The sequence below is a fragment of the Seriola dumerili genome, unplaced genomic scaffold (genome assembly GCF_002260705.1).
Source record: "Seriola dumerili isolate Sdu_G_001 unplaced genomic scaffold, Sdu_1.0 BDQW01000040.1, whole genome shotgun sequence".
Classification (NCBI taxonomy): Eukaryota; Metazoa; Chordata; class Actinopteri; order Carangiformes; family Carangidae; genus Seriola; species Seriola dumerili.
The window spans coordinates 21,644-49,573 of NW_019174295.1; the positions used below are offsets into that span (position 1 = coordinate 21,644).

At 39.0% G+C, this 27,930-nt stretch overlaps 3 protein-coding genes across 5 annotated transcripts in view; 1 reads left to right on the forward strand and 2 right to left on the reverse strand.

Annotated features, from left to right (window-relative positions):
* Positions 1–742, reverse strand: part of elmod1 (ELMO domain containing 1) — a 12,327-nt gene extending 11,585 nt beyond the window's left edge. For both annotated transcript variants that reach the window (XM_022738958.1, XM_022738957.1), the window contains exon 1: positions 400–742. The gene's annotated coding sequence lies outside the window, so the exon portion shown is untranslated. The remainder of the gene's footprint in view (positions 1–399) is intronic.
* A 756-nt stretch (positions 743–1,498) lies between these two features.
* Positions 1,499–8,257, reverse strand: slc35f2 (solute carrier family 35 member F2). Its single transcript, XM_022738917.1, has 9 exons — positions 8,146–8,257; positions 7,322–7,427; positions 6,580–6,752; positions 5,994–6,121; positions 4,202–4,361; positions 3,295–3,451; positions 3,146–3,198; positions 2,876–3,030; positions 1,499–2,207 (listed from the first exon to the last, which is right to left on the reverse strand). The coding sequence occupies exons 2-9, from the start codon at positions 7,408–7,410 to the stop codon at positions 2,016–2,018; spliced, it is 1,107 nt and encodes a 368-aa protein (XP_022594638.1). The 5' UTR covers positions 7,411–7,427; positions 8,146–8,257; the 3' UTR covers positions 1,499–2,015.
* A 1,558-nt stretch (positions 8,258–9,815) lies between these two features.
* cul5 (cullin 5) lies at positions 9,816–23,136 on the forward strand. 2 transcript variants are annotated; one of them, XM_022738878.1, is made up of 19 exons: positions 9,816–9,855; positions 12,557–12,666; positions 12,767–12,866; positions 13,896–14,072; positions 14,204–14,345; positions 14,612–14,757; positions 15,462–15,542; positions 15,949–16,087; positions 17,194–17,324; positions 18,039–18,146; positions 18,248–18,312; positions 18,410–18,542; positions 18,812–18,943; positions 19,041–19,164; positions 19,778–19,953; positions 20,083–20,244; positions 20,405–20,523; positions 21,604–21,727; positions 21,951–23,136. In XM_022738878.1, the coding sequence occupies exons 1-19, from the start codon at positions 9,832–9,834 to the stop codon at positions 22,143–22,145; spliced, it is 2,388 nt and encodes a 795-aa protein (XP_022594599.1). In that variant the 5' UTR covers positions 9,816–9,831; the 3' UTR covers positions 22,146–23,136. The 2 variants fall into 2 exon arrangements, with proteins under 2 accessions (XP_022594599.1, XP_022594600.1); XM_022738879.1 differs by having other exon boundaries at positions 15,949–16,042.
* Positions 23,137–27,930: the final 4,794 nt, after the last annotated feature.

Here is a 27,930-nt window from a genome sequence, read left to right on the forward strand (position 1 = left end):
GGGGGGGGGTCAGGTTTGTGGATGAGGCCGACATGAGGCGCTCAGGTCGGGCCCGCGGCTCAGGAGCTGTCCGCGGTGCTGAACAGTTACCGCGCATGTAATCTGCGGCTTTTCGGTTTTACCTTGTTCAACGCGTCTTGCGGCGTCTCTGTCGCGCCACAGTCGGTACAGTGAAACAGAAACACACACTGGTAAACTATGATCAAGCCCCGTGAACGTTTAATTCACAATTCACTGAGGAATCACCCAGTAAAACCAGGCGATTCTTGCCTTGCCTCGTCTCTGGCAAACCGAAGCAGCAACACTAATCCGTAGCAGCAAGACGATCCCTACAACATCGTCTGGACAAGAAATACATGCAATAAAATCGATGTCATAACAGAAAACATTTCCTCTCACCGATTTCGAATAATAACAGGAGAAACAAAGGCTGGGATGCGGCGGGGTGCAGCGTTTAGTCCTCTTCACTCGGCTACAGTCATCTGCTTTTCCTCCATGATGACAGTCACTGACTGAGGCTGAGCAGGTCCAGTCTAAAAGCTACAGCAAGGCAATGCAGTGCTCAGTACAGAGGGTCAAAACCTCTGTCAGCACAGTCGATTTATAGCTCATCTGTTGGAAGAAATATTTCCCATTTTCTTCAGAGAACATCAGATTCGGTAGATTTTGCTGCTATGCAATCATAGATGTTTATAGATGATGATGATGATGTTTATGCATGCATTATTGCATGCATTTGCATTGATTCTGCAGACACTCCTTCACAGAGACTTTAAAATGACAGACCAGGTAGAGGACTAGTGTCTCAGTCAGCAGCACTTTGGTAAAACATAATTGGTTGCAGGGAACAGAACCTGTGACCTCTTTTTAAACCCGCATCTAACAGATTTTGGCCACACGGGGGCAGTGCAAGAAGCTGCAAACACTACATTAACATATCACTACGAAGCTGAACAGCCTCTTAAACCAATGATGTCATCGGTTGGAAATGTTTTTGGAGCTTTACCCATGTTAGGGAATGTTGAAAGGTGCTTTACACATCCAGCAGACACAGCACAACATTGGTATCCATTATCTATACATTGATTTATACATTATTTTTGGCAGCCTGATGAATTTCAGTCATATTCACTCATTCTAGGTCTGTTTTGGTCTCCACCAACTCCATGATATCAGGACGCTAATGAGAGGGATGAGAATGAAACTTTGTATCTCTGCTGCTATTAATATTTCTTTTTATTTCATTAATCTTTCTTCTCTCAGCTGTCACTTGTAAATAAGATCTTGATCTCAATGTGTGATATCCTTTGTACATACACCCTAGTTAAATTAGCACATAATTCCTGTAACATGTAGAATAAACACACATTATATTTGCGTTTTGTTAAATGAATCTCATACTGGTCGAGTGCAGCATTTGAAGTTTTTAATTTATGTAAAATAACCGAACAATCACATTAAAAATGTAAATTAACTGAGGAATGATGTGCACCCAAGAGATTATAAAAATGAATTTAATATTAAAAAAAAAAAGTAAGAATGTCTGCTGCATACTAACATGCTTTACATTTGGCAATACAAGGCGAAGAAAGCCATGTGATTTACAGTATATTTGGTAGATTACAAAATGACACGAGTCTGAAAACTGTATAAGGCAACTAGAGTCAAATAAAACTTTGTAACTGGTTTGTGGTCGATTTCAAAAATAACAACATAATACAGAGGATTGTAACAGCACAGCTGACAGATTTTGTAAAATATCAAATATATTAATATCAAAAAAGCAGAAAGGACTGACACGTCCTGAACAAGTGCAGTAACAGATGATATCTAATCTCCGTTTATAAAGAATTATCTTTATATAAATAAGGATTAAAAATGTGCCACAAACAATGAAACAAGATGTTACACACCTCCATTTGAAAATGTCTTGCATGTACTAAAACAATAATGTAAAAGTTAAAAATGACCTTTGCCCAGTGACACCGTCTTCTTCCGTCTTCAGTGAGTCTCTGTCATAGTGCAGCGACGGCGGTGAGTGTCTCATCTGTCTGAGTGTCTCTGTCCGCTGCCAGCAGGCGGTCTGAGGAGCTCTCCGCCGGGTCGGCGGGGTCGTCCACCGGTAACAAAGTGTACGTGGGGACGGCGTTGAACATGATGAAACCCACGGTGATGACGACAAACGAGATGATGTACAGAGCTGAAAACTGCGGACAGCGCACGAGACAGGAGATTTTCAAGATGAGAAAATCTGTTCATGTGTGTGGCTCCACTTTAGCCAAATGGTATTTTATAATGGACGGTTGCTTAAGCGGTCGTCAGCGTTTTTGCAATAATGTGCCTGCTACAGCGAAAACTCTAGGATCTACCTTGTGGCTGTAATAGACTTCCTGCTTTAAACAACATCTCAAAAGAAAAAAAAAAAAAGGCATTTTACAAAGGTCATGTGAATTTTTATCTTGGTGCTTTTTCACTCTAACACGCTACTTTATTTCAAAATATCAGTTACATAACATCCTACCGGTGAAAATACAAAAACAACCTGCTGTTCTGAGACAAAGATGGCATAAACTAGTGATATAAGAATGCTTTTTTCTTCAATGGGACATGTTGCTCAAGAATAATAATAGTTTGATTTACTTGACTGGTCCTAACTTGTATTATCTATATTATTATAGATATTTATTATCTATTTTGACCTATCACATTCATTATTTTTGTTTGCAACTGAGTCTCATAGCGTTAAATGGATCATGAAGTAAGACTATAAAAAAAGAGAATTTAAAAAGAAAAAAAAAGCTTTCAAACCAACATTAAACATGAATAAATACCTGACTGAGCTGCTAACGCCATGACGCTTTTTAATGACACTCACTGTGTAGTGGAAGAGGAAGAAGCCACAGAAGAGGCTGAAGAGGTCGGCGGTGAGAAGAGAGAGGTTGACCGCAGTGGCGCTGGTCATCTTCACGACTACGGGCATGAAGCTGTACAGTGCGTACATACACAGGGCATAGACTGCAAACAGCATGGCTGCAGAGAACAATGAATGGACTTCAGTTAGAGAGGGTGGAGTTTTAATGTTATCACTGACGCCTGAAAAGCAGGATCAGATCCCCGACTTTAACAAGACAGAAAGTTCACTTACAAATACGAAGGTCCCACTTTATTGCAGCTACTGCATGAGTTTCCAGCACAGCTCTGCAATGACATGAAGTCAGGATGCTGAGGAAAACACTTCGGCAGAGAGTGTTTTTAAGCCCCAGAATATATATACGGATGTAGACAATAACTTACAGCTGTACGCCACTGATGAGAGTCCCAAAGAGTCCCATCATGCCCAGGAACTCCACTCGGCTCAGTTTCTTCACGGTGTACTCTTGGCACGTGTTGGATACAGCATAGAGGACGGCACTGAGGAGGACCAAACCATCACCCAGCAACACGTCACTGGCTGCACAGACACAGAAGAGCAGCTCATTTTATATGTTATACTATTAACAATTTATGTATTCATTTTCAAGTAGGAAGCAAAACATTTTTTCCAAATTAAGACAAACTAAAAAGGAGACAAGAAGACAAATCACAGCAGCACAAAAGCAACAAAAGCAGGAAAGTAATTTTTGGTTTATTATAAATCTGTGTGAGTCTCACATTTATTGATATCTGCTAAATGCAGCTGAGCTGTTGCCAGTGCGAAGGCATAACAATGTGCTCTCACTTCAGCAAAATATCTCTGCTTCATTAACACTGTTCACATTCTCTTTACGGATCACTTGGATTTAATATGGATTTATTTTGATCTCGGATAAACTTAACCACAACAATGTTTTATCTGAGAGATCCATTAAAGCTTTTTTAAAGGGTAATTGGGTGTTTTCCCCTTAAAAACTGCAGATGTCATTCAGTTCTTCTGACTGACAAGAGAATTGGAGGCAGAATGTATACCATGATATAAAATAGAGAGCACAAATTTTTTACTGGTGGGAGCTTCCAAAACAATCTTATAAAAACAGAAAGAAGCCTCACAATTTGAGCATTCAGGTTTTGTCATTCATGAACATTTCCATCGACCCCCACAGATACTACGGTCACTTTGTCAACACAATATCCTTTTTATATTACCACTGATGTCCCTGTGATTGCATCTGGCATCAAGTTTCAGCACTTTACAGATATAAATGATAAAGAAAAGTGTCCTTACTGGACCCCTGGTCTCTTCCGGCCAGAATGTCGGCCCCCACCATGGCTCCCACCCCCAACAAACACACAATGACGGCCACAATGTGGAGAAGCCGGTAGCGAGTCTTCAGGATGAACCAGGACAGTAGCATCAGCACCGGGATCACAAAGCAGTCCAGCAGCTGAAACGCACAGCAACAACAGCACAAAGACCGGCTGAGATTACACTGACTTGTTCATAGAGTCTGAGTAGGAAGAAAACATTGTGTAAGACAGGACAAGCTGTGGAGGTCACATTCCCTATCAACGATTAAAAGACTTCATGTGCTGGATATTTTTGGCATTAAGGCGGAAGGTGTCAGTGAACCCGCTCTTCTAAAGCTGCCACCACTGATGATAACAGAATCATCCATGCGTGCGTTCACTGTGAGAACAGCACAGTGTGGACCAAGCCTAAATCCTATTACTGAAAATTTGATATATTGCCACTAATTCTCACCTCAGCTCATTGCTCAATTCCTGCACAGCAGAGCCAACAACTTAGTCCTGAGCACTGGGTAGATTGTTGGTGATTAACAAAATATTAATGAGCAGTGTAATCAATTAAATTGGCAATTAATTAATTGCTCTTTTCAAACAAAATAGTGCCCGAGTCCTTCTCCAGGCTTCTGTCCTGTCTGATAATAAACTGATTATCTCAGTTTATTATCAGACATTTAAAGACATCACCTTTGGGCAGTGGGAAAATGTTCCTGACGTTTCTCACTATATTCGTCACATTTAATAGACCAAATAATTAACTGAAAGATAATCAGCAGGCTAATCGATGATGAAAACAAGTGCTGTCACCTTCATATGTGCAATAAACAAAGGTGCAGTAATCTGCCAGTGTTAATGCCGCAGGCTGAGTGTCTTAATACTTTTCTGGTACCAACTGAAATGTGTCTCTAACACAGAATACCAAAAACCGTCTGGCTAGAGCTGTAAATTTGCGTCAAACATTCGTCAAATTCTTAATCATGCTTACAGATTTTTTTCCCTTTTTTTTTTTTAATCAGATTAGGGCTGCAACAAAAGATTATTTTCAAAATCGGTTAATCTGCTAATTGTCGACAATCGTAGAAAAATGCCAGAACAATCCCAGAGCCAAAAGTGATGCTCACAAATTTCTTTATGTTTTACAAAGAATTTAAAAAAACACCAAAGTTTTTCAGTTTATTATCATTAAAGACTAAGAAAACCAGCAATTAATCACATTTAAGACAATGAAACCTGGAAAGTTTGGGCATTTTTTCTCAGAAAAACAACAATTTATTTAGGGTCAAAGTAGATGCTGATTCATTTTCTGTTGACTGACTAATAATTAATTGACTAATTGTTTCAGCTCTCGATCAGACAGATACTGATTTAAATAAAAATATGCATTGTGAGATATTTTATTTATGCAAAGTGCTGGTGTGTCTGCGTCTCTAGTTAAATGATAAATATAAAAAGAAACTGTTTTGTACTGGAAAAAGTGTTGTTTTGATATCACTACCAAAACTGACACTGGTATCAAAACTTTTAAACAACATCAACAATTTCTGACAAATTTATCCATAAAGTAAAAAACCTGGTTTTATGAAATTATGAAAGGAGAATATTTTTCCACACACTGGAAATCACACGTTAATTCACTGAACTTGTTGATTAATTGGGTTTTGTATGTTTCTGTGACATCATGATCAATAGATGCTGGAAAAGTTATTTTTATTAATGTAAATAATACACTGTCACTCTACTGTGAGTCCAGCAGCATGACAGTCGTCTCTCACCTGGATACTGGTCAGGGTGGTGAACTGGTAGGCCTTCACGACTGCATAGTTTGCCTCCACATCTGCCAGACCCATCACCAGATACTTCCACCACTTGGTTTTTAAAATCTGTATGATGTTTCTTTCTCCTGTAGAAACAGATCAGGTTTACGTCAGAGTAGGAATGGGAATGGACAACAGAATCTTGCAAATGAAAATCTTCTGTCACCTTTTATAGGACTTGGACACAAGGTGGAGCTGGTGTTTCTGTGTGTTGGTGGGCTGGGAGCAATTTTAATATTCATAAGTTTAAATGGGGCTTTTTTCCCCCCAATATAAATATGTTATCTGAAAGAACAGAAGAGTACTTGTAATGTTTAAATTTGTATGTGTGTTACCAGAAGATGCATGTTTTGTTAAATAGCCGTGTGTTTTAATCTCATGTGGTATGGGCCAGAAGAAATTAAATTAAACTAAAATAAAGCTAAACTAATAATATAAATACAATAAATGTGGAATCAGTGACACTAACCAGACCCACAATTTTTTCTTAAAAACTGTGTTCAAATTTGGGACAAATTAATTAACATTAATTAGATATCCTGACCTTTGCGTGTGATGAGGATGGTCGTATAAACGATCAGTAGCAGGGCGTAGTTGAGGAAACTCTGCAGCATGGGCGTCTCCACCCCGGCGCTGGCCAGGTACTCACAGCTCACTGCTGTCCCGCAGATCAGCAGCGACAAGACCTGTCCCATGACTACGGTCTTCACCAGATGCCTGGAGAGTGGGGAGGGGGTGTGCATGCAAAATTACTCTGCTTATATGAGAGTAAGTCTACATGTAATAAATATATATAATAAAGTTTAAAAAAAAGAGATAAATAAAAAGATATGCAAGCTGGAAGACAGATTCAGACTCTGCCGTCCGTCTGATTTGGACAAATTTCTGAGCTGTTCAAAAATGCAAATGCAGCAAACACAACATGACTGAGAGTGTAGGAGTTGGCTGCGACTGGTAGCTGTGATGAACACAGTGTATGGCCTATCACATTTTCAAAATAAAAGAAAATTAATTCCAAAAGCTGCTTCAAAGTAAGAGTAAGTAAAGTAGTAAGTAAAAGTCATCCGTTTCCAAAAGAAATAAAATTCAGGTAAAGTACAGCTACTTGGAAAATATACTTACTATTATTATTTACACCTGAGTTTTCCTTATATTGACATGTCAAAGTGTCACCTGTGAAAACCCAACTGTCACTAACAATTCAGTGAATTTAAGTAAGTCATAAATCGTTGACTATAGCACATATCGACATATTCTATTAAGTAGACAGCTGGATCGGTGCTCACCATGTGAAGATGTCCCTCAAGTTGTAACTGTTCAAACAACAGGTAACCCTCCATTTCCCACACAGTCTCTCCTCCACCTGCCCTTCCATTTCCCTGGGACTTAAACCTAGAGTGAAGGAAAGAAAAGGAATGAATGATCGAAAAAAAAACCTTGCAAAAAAAAAAAAAAAAAAAAAAATTCAAGAATGAGCGTCTTTTATACTTACTGTCTTCATCAGACTAACCAAGCAGAACAGGTACCAAATCTCCACAGGAATGTCATGTGCCTCATTAATCTCATAATATGATTCTCACCAAAATTGTGGCGCACAATGAGCCTGTCCTCTGTGTGAGTACAGCTGTGACAAATATGCCCCCAAAACCTCAGAATCATTGAACCTACTTAATGTTAATATTGTCTAAAATACACACGTAAAGCGAAGATTCAAACGAATTGGCTCGTGTTTGTGGTAAATTCGGCATAGGCTACATCACTGTACTTTCATTTTATATATCATTTACACAATTGTTTACATTACAGGCGTTGGCGTATTAAGGTGAACAGGTAAGCACATTTTGGAAACTGTTTAACTACTATAAGCGAAATTTGCAATATTAGATATATCCCGAATTTAAACGTAGCCCACCGTCACTAGTAATATTAAAATTATGTCTAAACGTGAATGAATAACCGTCAATAACAAAAGCAATTTTAAACTCTCCTTTTTTCCAATGAAGTTTGGTGTTCGCGCGAGTGACAGCGTCATTGAATGGTCTTCCCTAAACTACCAATAGCTAAATAAAATGGTAATACGAAGGAAAAAAACAAATCTATGTGTACATACGTTTTCTTCTTCAGTCATGACAGATGTGCTGAAACTCTCCAGATGTGTTTAATTTTCATGTTTGCCAAAATGTCACCAAACTGACATCCACGAGGAGCTTCTTCTTTCCCAAGAGAAGATCAATCTAGCCTCGTGTTACTTAGCACCGCCTCCTGGGCTCTGATTGGTTGAGGAAAAGCTTCGTGATGTCAACACCGTGCAGTCAAACTTGATCTGATGCTGATGAGAGTAAAGAGGGAATAACTCCTGTAGAGTTTTTAAAGGTGCTTTACTTGAGTATTTCCAATGTCATACTCCATTTTTTTACTCCATTACATACACTACAAAGACAAGTGTTAGTTATCATATTGTTGATCAGTGGTGGAGGAAGTATTCAGATCTTTCACCTCAGTAAAGATGCTAATACCACACTGTAAAACACTGCACAAAATTCCTGCAACTTAAAATGTTCCATAACTAAAGTATGTAAGCATCATAAAGAGATGCAAGTGATGCAATATGAGACACAAAACTACCAAAAAGAGACACAAACTTATAAGAGACACAAAACTATATTGTTTGTTTGTATACCACATGGACCTGAGCCCTGAGCACCATGGTTCAACTCCCACCTTCTCTCTCTCTCTGCGCATCTGCTGCAACATTTAAATGCTACTTTCATGTTAAAGCATCAGTAATAATAATGCAATGATATAATTATATAACTCTGAAATGGACTATTCACAATAATGTGTACTTGAACTTTTCATTCTTTAAGTATATTTTGCTGCTAATACTTTTTCTTAAATAAATTTTGATTGCAGGACTTGTATCGAGTACTTTTAAACTGTGATATTTCTCTACTTGGATAAAGTATCCTCTAAGCATTAAAGTCCTTCATCCATCATTGGTTATATTTAGGGCTAAAAGATGAATCATGCCTTTAATGATGAGAACCTATTAATTAAAATTTGTTTTGTCCTGTCGCCAGCAAATCTGTCTCAAAACCTTTATTGAATCATCAAGTAGTGTTTAATTTCTCCAAACGTTATTCACTTCCATATCAACCTTAATGATTTTTATTGTTTTTCCAAAACCGCAGTTGTTATCCTTGTATGAAGGTTAAAATCCCTCATTTGTGTGAGAAATGCCTGTCAGACAGAGAAGGAATGATAACAAATATCACACTGATTGCATGAAACAATAACTGTCCTTGAAGCTGTACAAATACGGCTTTCTTGCCTCCAGATTTACACCCAGTGTATGGGGTGCAGGTACAGTTTGCCTGTTACGCTCCCTTTCTAGACTTTACAAGATAGAGCTGAAAGTGGACTAAAGGTCATTCAAAGATAGACTATGAGGTAAAGAGTTGAATTAGCTCTGCAGATACCTGGCATTATGATTTATTGTCTGTAGAAAATGTCATGTGTTTTTACTCAATATACAATCATGTGTCAATTCTGTCAAGATGAAATAAAAATATTAAACGTAGACAAATGATTGAAAGTTACAACTTAATTCAGAAAAGGGGCTTGAGGTAAACAAGAATATATGTGAATTAACACAATAGTATTAAGTTAAATGATTGATTTACGACGACATTTTCTTTATAATTAACTCAAGTCCTTAGTCAGTGATGTGATAAGGTTCATCTTCACCCGTCGAGTACCTCTCGCGAGACTTTACGAGAGGATAAGTTGAGGGAACATGGCGACGTCTAATTTGCTAAAGGTAGGACCCACTTCAATTCAATTATTTGTTTTTAACGGTCTCCGGAGTGCTTGTCACTTTTGTACTGTAATATCGGCGTTTAGCTCTAACCTTTACGAGCAGCACACTGCACCTGTGCGCGGCTGTGCTGTCAGTGTTGACTTCAGCAGGGAGCAGTTAAGTTACATCTGGCTAACATTAGCTAAGTGCATATCAGTGATTTTAGCTAAATAGAATAGCTACAACACAGCTAAATGCGAAGGGAAGAGGAAGGCACGGGGGAGACGGAGAGACAGCGAGATTGTGAACGGATGGGAGACATATCGTTAGCTCAAACTGTGCTAGAATATATCTTTAGTCCGTGTATGCGCTAGCTACAGATCTCATATCATCTGTCAGTCAGTGGCAAAGGAGGCTGTAGCTGACCAGCCCCTTGAAAGACATGCTAAAGGCAGCCTAAAGCAACTGTCGTAGTAGTATTTTCTATGCATTGAGTGAACCTTAATCCTCTGCTGCTATTTCAGTAATTCACTAAGTCAATCATAGGCGCAGGAGAGGTGACACACCAGCCAGAAGTCACACACTACAGCAGTGGACCGGTTATAGGGAAATGACACTGCAGTCAAAACAAGGAGTAATAGCAGCTGTATATGCTGGGCAGGCAGCATTGCCAAAACATGCATATTAGCTATCCCCACCTCTATTCTGTTATCCCTTGCATTGTACCAACATGAGGACAATCACACACATCCAGTTACTTTCATGTTCCTCTGGTTAATTTTCACATCTAGTTTAGCATGATCTACCAGTTCAGCCCCTCTTAATTAAAATATTTAGTCCCTTTCCCTTATCCCTTTCTCTGATAAACTTAATCTTGTAATAATACAAGCAGTATAATAGATATGTCTTGCTGATTTAAAAGGAAAAAAAAAAAAAAATCAAGGCAGCAATAACAATAGAATCCAACCTTAAATGAAACAGGTCATTGTTTACTGCAAGTGCATATATTTGTAACATACAGTAAACAACAACAACAGTTTACACTAACATGAGCTGCTATGTCTTAGTTAGCACTCTGAACTCATGGGCTCATGGGAAAATGGCATCTGCCCTCGCATACAACCCTAAAATAACAACTGTTATAAATATGTCTTATTCTTAAAAGAAATAAAACGCTCTACTAATTGGTTTAGACTGGTTGTGTGTATTTACACTGCAGTCTGCTAACTTCTGTTATCCATATCCACAACACTCAAATTCAGCAGATATCCAGCGCATTAAAACAGGAACTGGCACAAATTGCACAAAAAGGTCATGGGGGTACCAGTCAGCCTGTGAAAATAGTTGCACAATGTATTCCTCTGTGGCACTGGAGGAGAGCTTTGTCACATCTGAAAAATGATGATGATGGCATAAAGATTATATCAGCTTGGGCCAGGGGACTACAAAATCATAACAGAAAGCCTTTGAAAGACATTGGTTGTGTCCCAATTTGAAATACAAACCAGCTGTATATATTTTGTACAGTTACTAAATGTACTATATACTGTTTTGGTTCTTAGTATACTAGAAATCAACATACTTATTCTATACCTAACATACTAATTTGTGCTTCAGACATTAATCCAACTGCAACTTAAGTAATTTGTTTTTAAGGCCACCGAGCAAATTCATTCATTTCATTGGTTGGTTTACATTATAGGAAATATAGGATCCATTGTTTTTGGAGCTTGGCTCATACTAATGACACAAAGTCAGAATGTCTCAGTTTCTGCTGCATCAGTTTTGGCTTATTCTGTCTCTTGTGAGTCCCTAATTTTTTGGAAGTGCAATACTGAATCACTGGAGGACTGTTCACTAGAAAGAGTCCAATCAATCAATTAATTAAAAGTCTGGAATAATGTTCCACCACCACAAACATATACTGCACTCTCAGACCACTTGGGAGAAATCTAATGTACACAGAGTACCACAGTCAAGTTGCAACAATTAGCTGATGAATTGATTAATTTATTGACAGAAGATTTATTGGCAGCTATTTTGATAAATGATTAACCTTTTAATAATTCAAGCAAAAATGACAAACATTTGATGGTTCCAGCTTCTCAGTTTGGAGGATTTTCTGTTTTTACTCATCTTATGCTCTAGTAAATTAAACATCTTTTGGCTGGACAAAACAAGAGATTTAATTGTTTGTTTTCTCATGTTTTAAAGACTAAATGATTAATTTAGACATTAATCAGCAGATTGGTGAAACCCAAATGAAAGTTAGAATAGTAATGAACACATTAATCAGTAAGTTAAGATAAATCCTGTACACAGAAGCTCAGCTAACCACTGGACTACTCCATGAAAGTCTACCAAAGAGAATTAATTTATTTTAGCTCTCTAAATACAAAATGTTATTTTTGTTACTTTTGTTGTTTTGTTTTGTTTTTGTGATTATGTTTTTTAAGTGACACTCACTGTTTAGGCAAATAACCTGAGAGGTTTGTCACTGTTCAAGGAAATGAAAAAATGCCAGATTTTTAAAAGGAGTTTGGAACATGTGTAACTTTGTGCAGCACAAATATCAATGTGTAATGTTAAATTGTAATTAAAATATAATTTGTTTTGATCTAGTGTTGTCAGTGTTTCACATGTTTAATGAACAAGTCCCAGCTCCTGTAAAGGTCATCAACAGTTTGATTCATGTAGTTCACTTCCTCCTGTGTGTTCCCAGAACAAAGGCTCCCTTCAGTTTGAGGATAAATGGGACCTGATGCGTCCCATAGTACTGAAGCTCCTGCGGCAGGAGTCCGTCACCAAACAACAGTGGTTTGACCTGTTCTCGTAAGTTTGCCTATTCTCAAATGCATCTGCTCTCAGCTTTGGCTCCGATACCCAGTAAAACAGGGACAGGTAACATCGTGTGTCCTCTTTGTCTCCACAGAGACGTCCATGCTGTATGCCTGTGGGATGACAAAGGTCCCGCTAAGATCCACCAGGCCCTCAAAGAGGACATCCTAGATTTCATCAAACAAGCACAAGCAGTAAGACTAGGACCATACTGGGGTTTTTGTTCCAGCATCATGTCTAAATTACATTCTTGTTGTTCTCTCATTCGCCCATTAGTCCACTTCATTTACATCCTGGTAGTGTTTTAATTAGCACTTAGACAGATCCATTCCAGCATACACACACACACACACACACACACACACACTCATATATACACTGTATATATATATATATATATATATCTGTCCAGCAAGTTTGCAAACAATGAATGGGTTGTTACACAGCCTTTAATGAAAAAATACATTTCATGACTTTGCATTCTGTCTATTGAGGCTACTATCGGTGGAGAAAATAATTTCTTTGTTGCTTTTTTGATGCATTTCTACAGAATTCCTTGAGGATCATGTGGTAGAAAAAGAAATTGATGTTGAAATGTGTTTGAATTAATTTATAAATGGAGTGAACAGATTGATCAAGGGGGGATTTCACAAAGGCACAAATCCTGTGACTCTTGTGTTTAATCTACTAAGTAAAGCACATGGGATATTACAGAATCTCTTCCACTATATTTCTGGCATCATTTATCAATCAGTTTTTTTTTTCTGCATTTATGACAATTAAATGCTGCATTACAGTACTTAAAACCTATTTATTTATTTTAAACAACTCCCAGCTTTTATATTGAATGCTTGATGCATATTCTGGAAGACTATAAGATTGTCCCTAAATTGTGCAGTTTACTAATCTGTTCAGTTTGGAGTCTGTTGTTGTTTATTTTCTTTTCACAACCTGTGATTGTTGGAAATATAACCGTTCAATTTCAGCTCAGTGAAGATCTCACGTTAAATCTTGACCTTAGATTGTGATACCAAAACTTAACATGTTCTATTGATTGATTATTAGAAAACTGAGTCAAAATCTACTGTTATACTTTCACACCCTGTAATTACAAAGCAAATAAGTAACTGATTTTGTTGTTTGTTACTTTTCTACTTGCTTAATATCTTTTATATTCTGCAGATGGTAATCAACCTTGTCCTATGTTTCCCACTCTTTCTAAGCGGGTGTTGAGTCACCAGGATGACACAGCGCTGCTGAAAGCCTACATAGTGGAGTGGAGGAAATTCTTCACACAGTGTGACATCCTGCCCAAGCCTTTCTGCCAGCTGGAGATCACTCTGATGGGCAAGCAAGGAAGCAACAAGAAGTCCAACGTGGAGGACAGCATCGTCCGCAAGGTGAGGAGGAGCAGGAGTGGGCAATCAAAGAGTTAATACATGTTTTTTTTTTTGTTGTTTTTTTTCCTCTGTGTGTCATCTGTATTCATTGACATCATTCTGTGAGTAATACTACATTACTCACTGTGCAGCTGATGCTGGACACGTGGAACGAGTCCATCTTCTCCAACATTAAAAACCGGCTACAGGACAGCGCCATGAAGCTCGTCCACGCTGAGAGGCTGGGAGAGGCCTTTGACTCCCAGCTGGTCATTGGAGTGCGAGAGTCCTACGGTGAGAGTCAGCAACACAGGTCACCTTATTGTTCCAGTATATTAACCCAGAGAGGCTCATAGGTCCATGAGTGCAGTCAGTTATTATTTTTTTTGTGTGGATCAAAATCTTTGTCCAGAATCAGACCTCTGTTTGCAGAGTCACAATAAATGCATCTTCTACCCCTGTAATCTTGTAAACTGTCCTGTAAACTTTTTCTGACCCAGACACTTGTTGACCTCTCCATATCTTTTTTGCGGTTGCGCTGTACTTTGTCCCCTGTGCAGTGAACCTGTGCTCCAACCCCGATGACAAGCTGCAGATCTACAGAGACAACTTTGAGAAGGCGTACATGGATTCTACTGAGAGGTTCTACAGGACACAGGCACCCGCCTACCTCCAGCAAAATGGGGTCCAAAACTACATGAAATATGTGAGTATGAGTCATAGATGTATTTTGAGGCCAGGAGAACTTATTTCTCACTATGAGTGATAGGATCCTAGATAGACGCACTGTTTTCTGCCTGTTTCATTAAATATGTATCTGCCACTGCTGATTAACTTTCTTTTCAAGCCAATCTCTGTCCAAAAATGGGTAAAACAAAGAGATGATGATGAGACATAAATACATTTTTATAATGATTATCTGCCAGTGGTGAGTAGATAATATACAAGGGTTGATACCTGCTCCCTGTTAAAACCGTTTCGTAATCACTGCACTCTCATACACTCAGGTTTCCATCCCGCTCTCTGCTCAAGCTGAAGCGCAACCATCTACAGTTCACTTAAGTAAACTGCTGTCCTACGGTTACATCTTACAACATGAAGCAGAAACCTGAGACTTGAGGCTTCCACTCCCTGTTTTGATGATCCTTGCAACCTTTCTAACTCAAACAATGTTCATGTACTTTGTCTGTTTAAACACAGCATGGACCATTAATGTTAATTTTCTGCTGAGAAACGGTCACAGTTTGGTCAAAGCTTGAACACCGTGTGTGTATGAAGTTGATCAGTTGTTAGTCTGTTTTTCACAACAGAAAACAAAGTGTTTTATGAGATATATGTTTGAGTATTTTTATGTGCGTTAAATGTCTGTAAATGTAATAAATATTGTAAATGTGTGTGAATTTTCACCAGGCTGATTCAAAGCTGAGAGAAGAAGAGAAACGTGCACTCCGATACCTGGAGACGAGACGTGACTGTAACTCTGTACAAGCAGTGAGTATTACACATCAGTATGCTGCATCTTATTTTGAAAAGTCTACTTTCGATCCATAAAAAAAAGGGTGTACACCATTTCTTACAAACTGCAAACCCACTGTTTTTGGGTTTTACATTTTACACATTGACTTTTTCAGTCTTTACATTTTTATTTGCTTTTTCTTTTCAAATTTATTTTTAAAGCTTATATTCTTTTTTTTTATGCAGGGCTCCACATACAGTGAATATATAAATATTTATCTACCCATATTTTCTCTTCTTCACTCTTCTCATCTCACTCTCAGGAAAAATATAAGTTGAACTATTTCCTTAAATAACAATGTCTGTTTTTATTATTATACTGCACATACTGTGTCCCTCATCCATTTCTCCTGAATTGTTTCCTCTCTGTTTTTCTTCATAGTTAATGGAGTGTTGCGTCAATGCGCTGGTAACATCATTCAAGGAGACCATCTTAGCTGAGTGTCCGGGCATGATCAAACGAAATGAGACAGAGAGTGAGTACGGCAGGACTGCTCCCACCAAAGGCTCAGCCAGCTCAGGTTTGCACCAGGAAATAGCCCTGACCAAACCTTCTTGTCCAGCATCCCGTAGAACATCCATGTGTGTTTCCACCTCTTAAGAACATGTGCGACGATAAGTTAGTTATTGTAGTTTGACAGCTGATTTTTTTTTTTCCCGTTTATCAGCTAGCAGTTGGAGCAGCACATACCTCAACATGTACCTGATACCTTACTTTTAGAATATTTTTGGTCCATCGAAAGAAGCCAAAGTTCTCAAGTGTCGTGTAAACACAAGCAGTCGCACAAAACCTCTGCTTGAATAAAATACAGTCTAAAATTGGCAAAAGTTGTGATTTAAATCAGGAACTATGTGATCAAAATAAAGTTTAAGTTTATAAGATTACATCTGAACAGAGATATCATGCCAGCTTTTTGGTTCTTACCAGTTTTTGGAGCACATGTCTGTCTTACCAAAACAGTGTTGACGTTTCATTTCTCTAGATGCTGGAATCGTGCCATATTAGCTATTTGTCAAACCTCTGTCCACTTTCCCTCTAAACTTAAATTGAAGTTCAGTTTAGATTCACAGGATGTTAAAATCTACTTGGACTTGGAAATGAGCTTATGAAACATTTTGGTTCTAGACATTAATCAGGATTCAATTGTAAACTACAATAATGAATGATCTTAATATTACATTTGAAGTATAAACTGAAGAACTTTTTTATAATTGAGGCTCGGTCTCTGTGCTGCATTAACCACCCATCATTATTTGTTAATGCATTTGTGTGTGTATGTGTACATGTGTGTCCAGGTCCTCTTACAGTTTAATTTAACAAGTGGACAAAGAGCACCCACAGTAATGGATTTTAAAGTAGCCCATCCTCTGCTAGTTTTATAATGCAGCTGCTAAATAAAAGCTCAGCATTTAAATGCTTCTTATACTTCTATTTCTACACTGTGAGACAAACCTGGTAACACTAGTGGTGAATTACCTGTGTAAGGTTTTGGCTAATGGATATTCCTATTATTTAATATCCATGAATTTATATTTTATTGAATCAATGGAATATAAAAAACATGAATTTCACTTTAGTCTCTTTAGTGTCTGTGTAATTGTTTTTATAATCTTTCCTCCCCCACAGAGCTGCACCTGATGTTCTCTCTGATGGACAAAGTGCCCAGCGGCATCGAGCCCATGCTGAAGGACCTGGAGGAGCACATCATGAGCGCTGGCCTGGCTGATATGGTGGCTTCAGCAGAGACAATCACCTCTGTGGGTGTCACGCTCACACACACACACACACACACACACACACACACACACACACACACACACACACGTACTGATGAGGTTGGGAAATTAACAGCCGTTAAATGGAGTTGAATCTTGATGTTAAATGTTGATTCCAGTTTATTGAGACTTTGTGTTACTTTCGGGGATTTGGTCGTCTTCTCTATCAGCTGTGATAACGCAGTTCTCACCAAAGTAATTACTGACATCTGGGAATACAGGGTCGTTACTACAGTGAAGTGCAACAGGGCAAGAAACACAAGCACAAGGATGATCAGATGGGCTGTAAACAAGCCAACTGTTTAGCCAGGTGCTTCCCACCTTTTTGTCAGACATGCCTACAGCATTAAACTCACATTTAGCCAAGTTTTTTTAATTGTTTATCCATTACTTTTTGCTATTTCAGCTGTTTATCCATTTCATTTCAATTATCTACTAATTCTTTACTCATTACTTTAAGCAAACTATTTCAACTGTTACTTTAAGCTATCTGTTTTTGCTGTTTATCAGTTGCTGTTAGCCATTTCACCAGGTATCCATCAGTGTTAACTATTCTTTAATTATATAACTTGTTTATAAAATAATGAAAATTCAATGTGACGTGAAGTTGAGAGCTTGTCAAAATACTACTTCTAAAATTAAGAATGAACTTTGACACTCACATTACTTTGTTTCAAAACCTGTTTTTTGTTGCAGGACTCAGAGAAATATGTGGAGCAGCTGCTCACCTTGTTTAACCGCTTCAGTCGCCTGGTGAAAGAGGCCTTTCAGGACGACCCACGCTTCCTGACAGCCAGAGACAAAGTGAGCTCAACTTTTACCACCTTGTCCATAAACAGTACAGTGTGACTATAGGATGCACCTGTCAGAATATGTTCTCAACTATTTTTCAAACCCCTTTACAGGCGTACAAAGCTGTTGTGAATGACGCCACTATATTTAAATTAGAACTTCCTTTGAAGCAGAAAGGGTAAGAGAACGCTCCCTGTGTGAGATCCAGCTTTTGATTTGAATGATGGAGGAAAGCATGTCTTACTACACTCTTCTTTTTGTGCCTGTGTTTACAGGGTAGGTCTGAAAACTCAACCAGAATCTAAATGTCCAGAGCTGCTGGCCAACTACTGTGACATGCTCTTGAGGAAGACCCCGCTGAGCAAGAAGCTCACCTCTGAAGAGATTGAGGCCAAGCTCAAGGAAGTGGTATGTATCAGGGAGCCCTTTTTTTTGTTGTATTGTGATTATTAACCCTGTATTCATTTGCCCTTACAATTCTGTATAAAGATTGTCAGAGCCAAATAGGATTTCAGTTTTCTCAGAATTTAATTCAAAAATCTTATCAGACATCTGACTTTGTGGCAGAAACTCACACAGCTGCCAGATCTGGTTGAAGCACAGCCACAAAAAAGGAGCATTTAACCAAAAAAAACAACAACTTTTTTTTCAGTAAACATCTGTGTGCTCTTTTACAGCTGTTAGTGCTGAAGTACGTCCAGAACAAAGACGTGTTCATGCGCTACCACAAAGCTCACCTGACCCGTCGGCTCATCCTGGACATCTCAGCGGACAGTGAGATAGAGGAGAACATGGTGGAGTGGCTCAGGGACGGGACCGGGTGTGTGTGTGTGTGTGTGTGTGTGTGGTACCAACATTTCCTGTTTTTCAGATAATTGTTAACTGTTGTGTCATTTATGCTAACAGGAAGTAGGAATGCCAGCTGACTATGTCAACAAGCTGGCCAGGATGTTTCAAGACATCAAGGTGTCAGAGGACCTCAACCAGTCGTTCAAAGAAATGCATAAACACAACAAGCTGGCTTTACCAGGTAAGAGGTACAACTGGAGACAGGCCGTGATTGGTGCATCTCACTCACACAACACAAGCCTGAGCAGCTGCAACCGAAGAATATTTATGACTTAAATGATGATCAAAATTATCTTTGACTAATTCAGAATAACTGAACTAAATAATCAATTTGATCAATTGACTAATCTGTTGATTGTTAAAGGAATAGTTTGATTTTTTTTGCACTTTTCGAGCAGATCATTTTTTAAAAAGAAAGAATTTACTTTTGGACTAGAGCTGAAAAAATTTAAATTGACAATTGTCAGTAGTTTTGATAATCGATTGTTTAAGTCATTTATCAAATATTCTAATTAATTAATTCCAACTTCAAATATGAGGGTTTTCTCAGTTTTATCCTGTAAACTGAATATCTTTGGACTGTTACACAGAAAGCAAATAGAAACCATATCTCCCTAAATGCTGAACTATTCCTTTATTTCAACACTACTCGCATTTCCACACAAAGTAATGACAAAACTTTAATGCTGGTTTTAAATCCTTGTTATAATCACAGCCTGTGTCAGCTTGTGTACTCCAAGGCTGTAAGTCTGTACAAGATAAAAACTAGGATGTCCCTGTGTGTTCCCCTGCAGCCGACTCTGTCAACATAAAGATCCTGAATGCTGGAGCTTGGTCGAGGAGCAGCGAGAAAGTTTTCGTGTCTCTTCCTACAGAGCTGGAGGACTTGATACCAGAGGTAGAGGACTTCTATAAGAAGAACCACAGTGGCAGGAAGCTTCACTGGCATCACCTCATGTCCAACGGCATTGTGAGTGCAACACATCTGCACAGAGAAAACACACACACACACACACCTACTGTTCGTACTTAGAGGAAGCCTTGTCTGCCTCCTGGATAGATATACATATACTAAATATAACATCCCTCATTTCTCCAGATAACCTTTAAGAATGAGGTGGGCCAGTATGATCTGGAGGTGACCACCTTTCAGCTGGCTGTGCTGTTTGCCTGGAACCAGAGGCCCAGGGAGAGGATCAGCTTTGAAAACCTCAAGCTCGCCACTGAGCTGCCGGACGCAGAGCTGCGACGCACTCTCTGGGTAAAGGAAGACGTTGGGTGGGGTAGATAGATGTTGCAAGACAAATGATGAAGATAAAAACTGTTCATTTGCCAAGGTGATCAGCAAGTTTTACAGTCGAGGTTGTTTTGTTATTGGAGTGACTTTTCTACTTTTTCTACTACCTTCTTCATCCTCCCAGTCTCTGGTGGCGTTTCCCAAGCTGAAGCGGCAGGTGTTGTCGTACGACCCGGTGGTGTCTTCACCTAAAGACTTTGCAGAAGGAACACTATTCTACGTCAACCAGGAGTTTTCTCTCATGTAAGGAACATTACGTTCATGTCAGTATGTTCAACACGCCTCTCTGTTCTTCACATATTTGTATATCCTGGTTTGAATGCTGAGTTTAACCAGTTGGGAAACTTAGTCACAGGAAATGAAACCAGCTTTTAACAGGGTGTTTCCTCTGATGTGGGATTGACAGTCATTAGACTTATTAGTGTTCAAAGAATTAAACTTTCCTGACTTCTGTGTAAAGTGAACAGTTTAAGGACAAATCATTTTTTTTGCCATAAAAATTCCAATGTGCTTATTAACGATAAATTTCTTCCAAAAAGAAGATACAAAAACAAACTGGTAAACAATTTAGTGGAGGCGTCTTCGCACGTCGCCCATAGATGCTTTTCATTTAGTATCTTGTTGGGTTGAACTTGGTGAACCCCCCCCCACCCCCTTCTTAAAATTTGCAACATGCAAACTTGCCTGAGACCATTTCCTTTTATGTTAAATTTTACAAATGGAGCTTATCAAAACAAATGGCATACTTACAACCCACGTAACGCAATTCTAGGACTTGCAAATGTATCTGCAGTGCTTACAAATGGCTTTTGTGCAACAAATCTAAATCAAATCAATATTATCTGTGACAAGCCTTTGAATTTAAAAAACAGCACCAGTTCTCTTAGATACATGTGCACAGTTTCTCAGGTAATTGGCAGGTAGGTGGTTCCAAGCATCTTGGAGAAGTTGCCTCAGTTCTTCTGTGGACTCAGGCTTTCTCCTCATGTGATCCCAGACTGACTCCATGATGTTGAGACCAGGGCTCTGAGGGCCAGACCATCTGCTGCAGGACTCCTCGTTCTTCTGGTCTCTGAGGATAGTTGTTTATGACTCTGGCTGTATGTTCAGACTTGTTGCCCGATGGTTTTATGTGATCGATAAGAATCTAAATATCTGAAGTGACTCAAACTTTTTCACAGTACTGTATATCTACTTATACTACAGATATGGAAGAAGCTGAGTCTAAATCAAGTTTCCTGTCCTTTTAACCTCTAATTTAAAAACTGTGCAGCTGTTCATTGATGCAGGACATTGGTTTTTGTTTTTCATTTAACTTTACAGAAAAAACTCAAAGGTTCAGAAAAGGGGGAAGATTAACCTGATTGGTCGGCTGCAGCTCACCACGGAGCGAATGAGAGAGGAGGAGAACGAGGGCATCGTCCAGCTCAGGATACTAAGAACACAGGTAAGGAGATGAGCTCGCAGCATGCAGGTCAAGTTGCTGCTGGTGTCTCCTCTGTTAGGTAACACCACCTACTGTGAATAAATGTTCTCATCTTCCATTTCCCATCGTGGACTTTGAGCAGACGTCTTTTGCTCTGTTTGTATAAATTCACGAGCTACAATGTAATCCATCTGTTTTACAAGGCACTCGGTGACCCACACTTCTCTGTGTTTCCCATGTGCAGGAGGCCATAATCCAGATCATGAAGATGAGGAAGCGCATCAACAACGCCCAGCTGCAGACGGAGCTGGTAGAGATCCTAAAGAACATGTTTTTACCACAGAAGAAGATGATCAAGGAGCAGATCGAGTGGCTGATAGATCACAAGTACATAAAGCGGGATGAGACCGATATAAACACCTTCATCTACATGGCATAGCACAACACATTAGGATGACTTGTGTTGACTTTGGTTTCCGTGGATCAGGCCTGATGGACACTAGAGTACTTCCAGGCTCCCCGTCCTCTATTTAAAAAAAAGAAAAAAGAAAAAAAAAAAAAAAATCCAAACTTGTGCAGGGAGGCATGAATTTAAGACTGAGACCTATTTAAAAAAGTGGAACTTCCTGCCTTAAAGTTGTACAAAGAAAAAAAGAAGAATGCGAAAGTTGGAGTGGGAGTCTGCACCAAGTGGTTGTAACTGTTTTTAGTTGGAGGGAGTTTCCTTTGCTGTCCAGATGAGACTGTTAATTGTTCGTGGTCTGTTTTTGATGCCATGGTGTGTCATCTGGGCAGCTACTACAACACTCCTGCTCGATGCTTGTGCAAGTCTGAAGGCATGCTGACAGGAAAAGATGAGGAACTTTGGATCTCAAAATATCTGCAGTCCAGTTTTAACCCACGTCAAACCCAGACCGCCTGAACCTTGAACAAAACACAGCCCTCTTCACTCAAAGGCGACGCTGCTTTAATCCAGCGAGTTGGTGTATCGCGGGGGCCCTGATGCTGTCGTGACTCCCTGCGGTCATAGTTAAAGTGATCAAGCACTTAATCCGGACATTCAGATAAGCACTTCACAGTTTGCAGGACTGAACCAGACAGCAATGTAGAGCCGACTCTGAACCACGTCACGCCTCTGTCCATGGGTAAAAAAAAAAAAAAAAAGGACAAGGTGGGGAAAAATTAGCATAATGCTATAATCCAGAGTCCATTTCCCTCCACCAGATGTACCCAGGGACAGAGGTGGCGATGGAGTTAAAATGGGAGCTCAGCTCATGTTTGCGAAAGCCCTTTTTCTGCAGGAAGCCTGGGAGAAGAGGCTGAGGTCAGTATTACACACAGTAAATACTACAATTCAAAACTATCAGAAAGTGTACCATGAGATGTGAATAATGAAATGATTAAATAAACAGCACCTTATTATAAAACTACACGCTGGCTTGTCATTCATCCTCGTTCAGGCAAACAATTAATTATATCCTCAGAATAATGATAGTTTGAGCTTTCAGGAAATGTTTTAAAGGGAACCTCCACCAAATTTACACTAAAAGGAATATATCACACATTTTAGGAAATTTCTTTTGCTGAGAGTTAGACAAGAGGACCCACACCACTTTCATGTGTGTACAGTAATTAAGAAGCTGCAGCCAGCTCCCACTTAGCTTAGCTTAGCATAAAGACTTGAAACAGGCAGAACAGATAGCCTACCTCAGAAATGATCTTTTCAACTCCTTGAGTCTCCGCTGATTATCTGGCAGCTGCTGACAGGCAAGAAATTGGGCCTGCAGTGTAAGAACAGTACGAGTATAAAAACAAGATATGCTGGAGAACCAGACAGAGAGGTGATGGGTCACTGAGAAGACAGGATCTGTTTGGCTGCAACAGAAGAACAACAACTAGGGCAAAAGATGACAAATCACAGCGATGTAGCAGAAAACAAAATTAAAATGAACATTAACAGCTTGGAGTTTATAATCCATCGTCACCCTGCAGAGAAACGAATGTAGATCAATTAGTAAATCAAAAGCATCGTTGTTAGGCTTTGTATTCAGATCAAAGGACTTCAGAAGAAGTCTGAGTGGCTAAAATAAGTCTACAAATCCACTGAAAGTCTGTACGGTGAGGACATCCTGAAAATGTAGTACACAGTTGCGGTTTATAAAAGTTTCCCATCCAAGCTGAGTAGCTTTGGGTTTGGCTGTTATTTGTCCTGAAGCATTGAACTGATTCTTTAGTTCTTTTTTTAATTTTGATGTAGTCTTTTTAATTTGATATCTAAACAACTGCACACAATGCATGGATCTTTATCTACAGTGTAAGTTCCTGAAGAACAACCAGTGCAGTCGAAAAACATATCTGATAAAGTATCACTGTTCACATTGTCATTCATTATGTTTAACCAGCAGCCTCCACCTCTGGGTGTCCGCAGGACGAGTCATAGCTGTTGGCAAATACATTAATAAACACTTATATATCTACTTACAACCACATTATACTGTGTTATGAACCTTTTGTTAAATGTTTATATACTTGTTTCGAATGCTAAACAGGTGAGATAAAAGTAAAGATTTAGTTCTCTATCCCACTAATTGAATGAATGCTGCTCTTATTTCTGCCAGCAGGTGGTTCAGAGGTGAACAGTAACCACATCAGCCGTCACCCTCAGAGACTAGCAGGAGTCCTCAGTGAAGTCCCCGTCCCCAACCATCTTGACTTCTGTGGGGCTAATTCAACTAACTTCAGCTTTGAACTGGAACATACACATATACAGTATATAGTGTATATAAAGCTGCCGGTTCAGATGGGCTCATTAAGGAGCAATTTATCTGATTCAAAGCTCAGTGAGATTATAGTAAAGAACCAGCTGCATGTCCACAGTGACTTATTGTACATCATCAGGGCTTCTTTCTCAGTCGTGAAGTTCACATTGACGTGAGAATAGGTTCCGCTCTTGTATGTATTCCCCTTCATGGAGACGACAGCAGTATTAAAACAGTAGTGTTTGACCAATAGATGGTGCCAGAGCAACAATACACCAGCTGCTGCTTTGACAAAGGAATGAAGGAACGAATCAGCAAGTGTGAATAAATGCACTTCTTCTACATGAATGTTCAACTAAAAATGAATCTCTATTAATCTTAATTTAAGATCATTTACCTAAAATTAGCTTCATCTTGCCCAAACACAAGCCATAGGTGTGAATGTGAATATGAACGGATGTTTATCTCTATATGTCAGCCCTGGTGACCTGTCCAGGGTGTACCCCGCCTCTCACCCAATGTCAGCTGGGATTGGCTTCAGCCCCCACCCACCCCCCCCACCCCCACCCCCTGTGACCCACAAAGGATAAGTGGTATAGTAATGGATGGGTGTTTTTTGCAGGCAGAGGACAAACTTAAAGGATAAGGCCGACATTATTCTTTATTTTTCCTACTGTCAACAAATCCGATAGAAACACCAAAACCACTTTCACACTTTCTGACTTCCCTGTGTCTGTGCCACTCAGCACCAGGCCCATTTATTCCTAATGAAGACATAACTCACTAAAAATTGATCACAAATATATATAGTTTAATTTCTTTTTTAAAAAGGACAGCTGGGCACTGCAGTTTTTTATCAAACCTTATGAGAAAATAGTGCATTTATTGGGGACTATATTCAGCACTGGATCAATACACATTTGATCATGTGTGTAAGACTGACTCAAAATAAACTAAACCAGTTCTTCGTCAGCTTAGTTGGAACTTGTTGCCAATAAAAAATATTCACTATCACAAGACTTATTATTTGATCAGGGCTATATAATGTGTGCACAAATACGTAATGTTATCTTAAAGGTCAATAACATAATATATCATCAAATTATATCAATTCTCTCATGCGCTATTTGACTAGAAAGTGTTTCTTGTCCAGATTTCAAAAGCTTCTGGCCAATGATTATTTTTGCTGATATTTGTATAATTTTATTTCTCAAACAGAAATATAGATTAAAACTTGTTGTGTTTATTTTTCAACCATATCTTCACAGGTGTTGACACAACTGGAAGGCTGTAATTAGGTGGATAGTTTTCTTAATTACAACATATTGCATCCTCTTGTTATTTGTGACAAAGGGGATTATAGCAGGCCTGTTAGTTTGGCGCATGCTCAGTTTGCAGCACCCCCCACCTCCACCCCCTTCTAGCGAGGACCACTTTCACGGATTGGCATAAGAAAGATAATACTTCCTGTTCGTACCTTCAAAATAAGACTTAGGGGGGGGGGGGGGGGGGGGGGGGACTTGCAGATTGGTGTGCCATTTCTTTGATTGGGCAGGTTTAATTAGGTCTGTTTATACTTAGGAAAAGTTAGGCCACATGCCCTGGGGGGTTTCAAACTGTAAAATGGGAGCGGGAGAAGTGGAGGAAACATATACTGTGTAAGGTTAAATGGACAGGTGCGTGCAGGTGTTCTGGCAGCGGAAATTAAGGTAAGCTACTTAGCACCTGATTGTCGTAGCTTGCGTCAAAAATCAGAATAACTAACTAAAATCTGAGCACCCAAACTTAATACACATATTTTTACATTCAGTGTGATTTACACTTAACCTTATCAATATCTTGTCCGTCGCGAACAAACCCGCTTAGAAATCAAAGAAGAAGACGCTGCTTCTCACTACGAAACTTGCCCGAGAATCGTCACGGTTTTAGGTTTCCTTCAATAGCAAAGTAATTTATCGATAGTTATCAGTACTTTCAATGGTACATAACAAATGGGAACTGGTAATAGTGAATTCGGCGAAGTTAATTTTCCAAAATGTAAAGAAATATTTAAGCTAAAAGGGATCAAATTGTAGCCCACAGCGTAATTCACTGACTCCACGGCTGCTACTTCCGCATATAAATGAAAACTTTTAACGTTTCACCTTTTTTTACTTTTAAGAGGACATTTGCTTTTTAAATCATGTTAATTGAGGTCCAAAGTTCACATTAGTTTTGAGTTCCTTGATTTACACCAGTCTCTGTAATATTTAAACCTTTAATTGACGGCTCGGCCACCAGGGCTGTAGGAGACACAATATGGCGAATTTGACAGTTATCAGTTACCGTTATTTCAGTTACACTTATTTAATCACGCGTCCAACTCATATTCAAAAACATTAGCATTCATTTGGAGTTTTTTGTTTTTGGTCACATTGCACATATAAGTCCAATATTCACTCTTTTTTGCTCTGTTGTGTCGAAGTTAATAGTAAAAATTATGTTTGGTTGTATGTTAGGTGGCTGTATCTAAGTACAGTTACTGAAGTGCTGTACTTGAGGTATTTGAACTCTACCTGAGTAATTTCTTGCCAGTTGATACTTTTATTCCACTACATTTGAGAAGGAAATATTGTTTTTTGTTTTTTTTACTATACAACACGTGTCTGACAGCTGTTTCTTCGCCATGTAAAATGTATGCCATGTACACAACATGCACTTACTGAGCACTTTATTAGGAACACCTGTGCACCTGCTTATTTATGGAATTTTCCAATCAGCCAATCAGTGTCAGCTGTGCAGTGCATGAAATTCAGGTAGGTAGCAGGTCAGGCGCTAATGTTCACATCAAACATCAGAATGGGGAAAAATGTGACCTCAGTATTTTAGTAGTTCACTCACAAAAACAAAAAACAGCCGTTTTGTGGAGGGAAACACCTTTTATAATGAGAGGCTGGTTGGAACTGACGCATTATGGTAACTCAGATAACCACTCTTTACAACTGTGGTGAGGAGAAAAGCATCTCAGAATGAATAACAAGTCAAACAATTTTAGTACGTGATTAATCAACAAGTACATTTTTAATGCAAAAATACTAAACTAATACAGTTCCTCCTGTGAGGATTTGCTGTTCTCTCCTGGCTTAAATTATACTAAACTGAATGATTTAAAGATTTACCTATTGGTAAGACAAAATAAGAAATTTGATGTTGTCTCTTTAGGCTCCCCTGCACTGAGTAATTTGCTTTTGACAGCTGCTGAAAGTACATTTTCCTGATTATACTTAGGCTACATACTTTTACCAAAGTAACGTGTTCAATGTAGGACTTTTACCTGTTATGGAGTATTTTTTTTAACCTCCTCCATCATTGGGTTAAAAGTTTTACTGATCAGGATTGGGGAAATGGTGTGGTTCAGATTTATGTAAGGGGAAACAAAACCAAAGCAATGAGTTAAAGGAAGCTATAAAACTGAAGGGAAGTAGA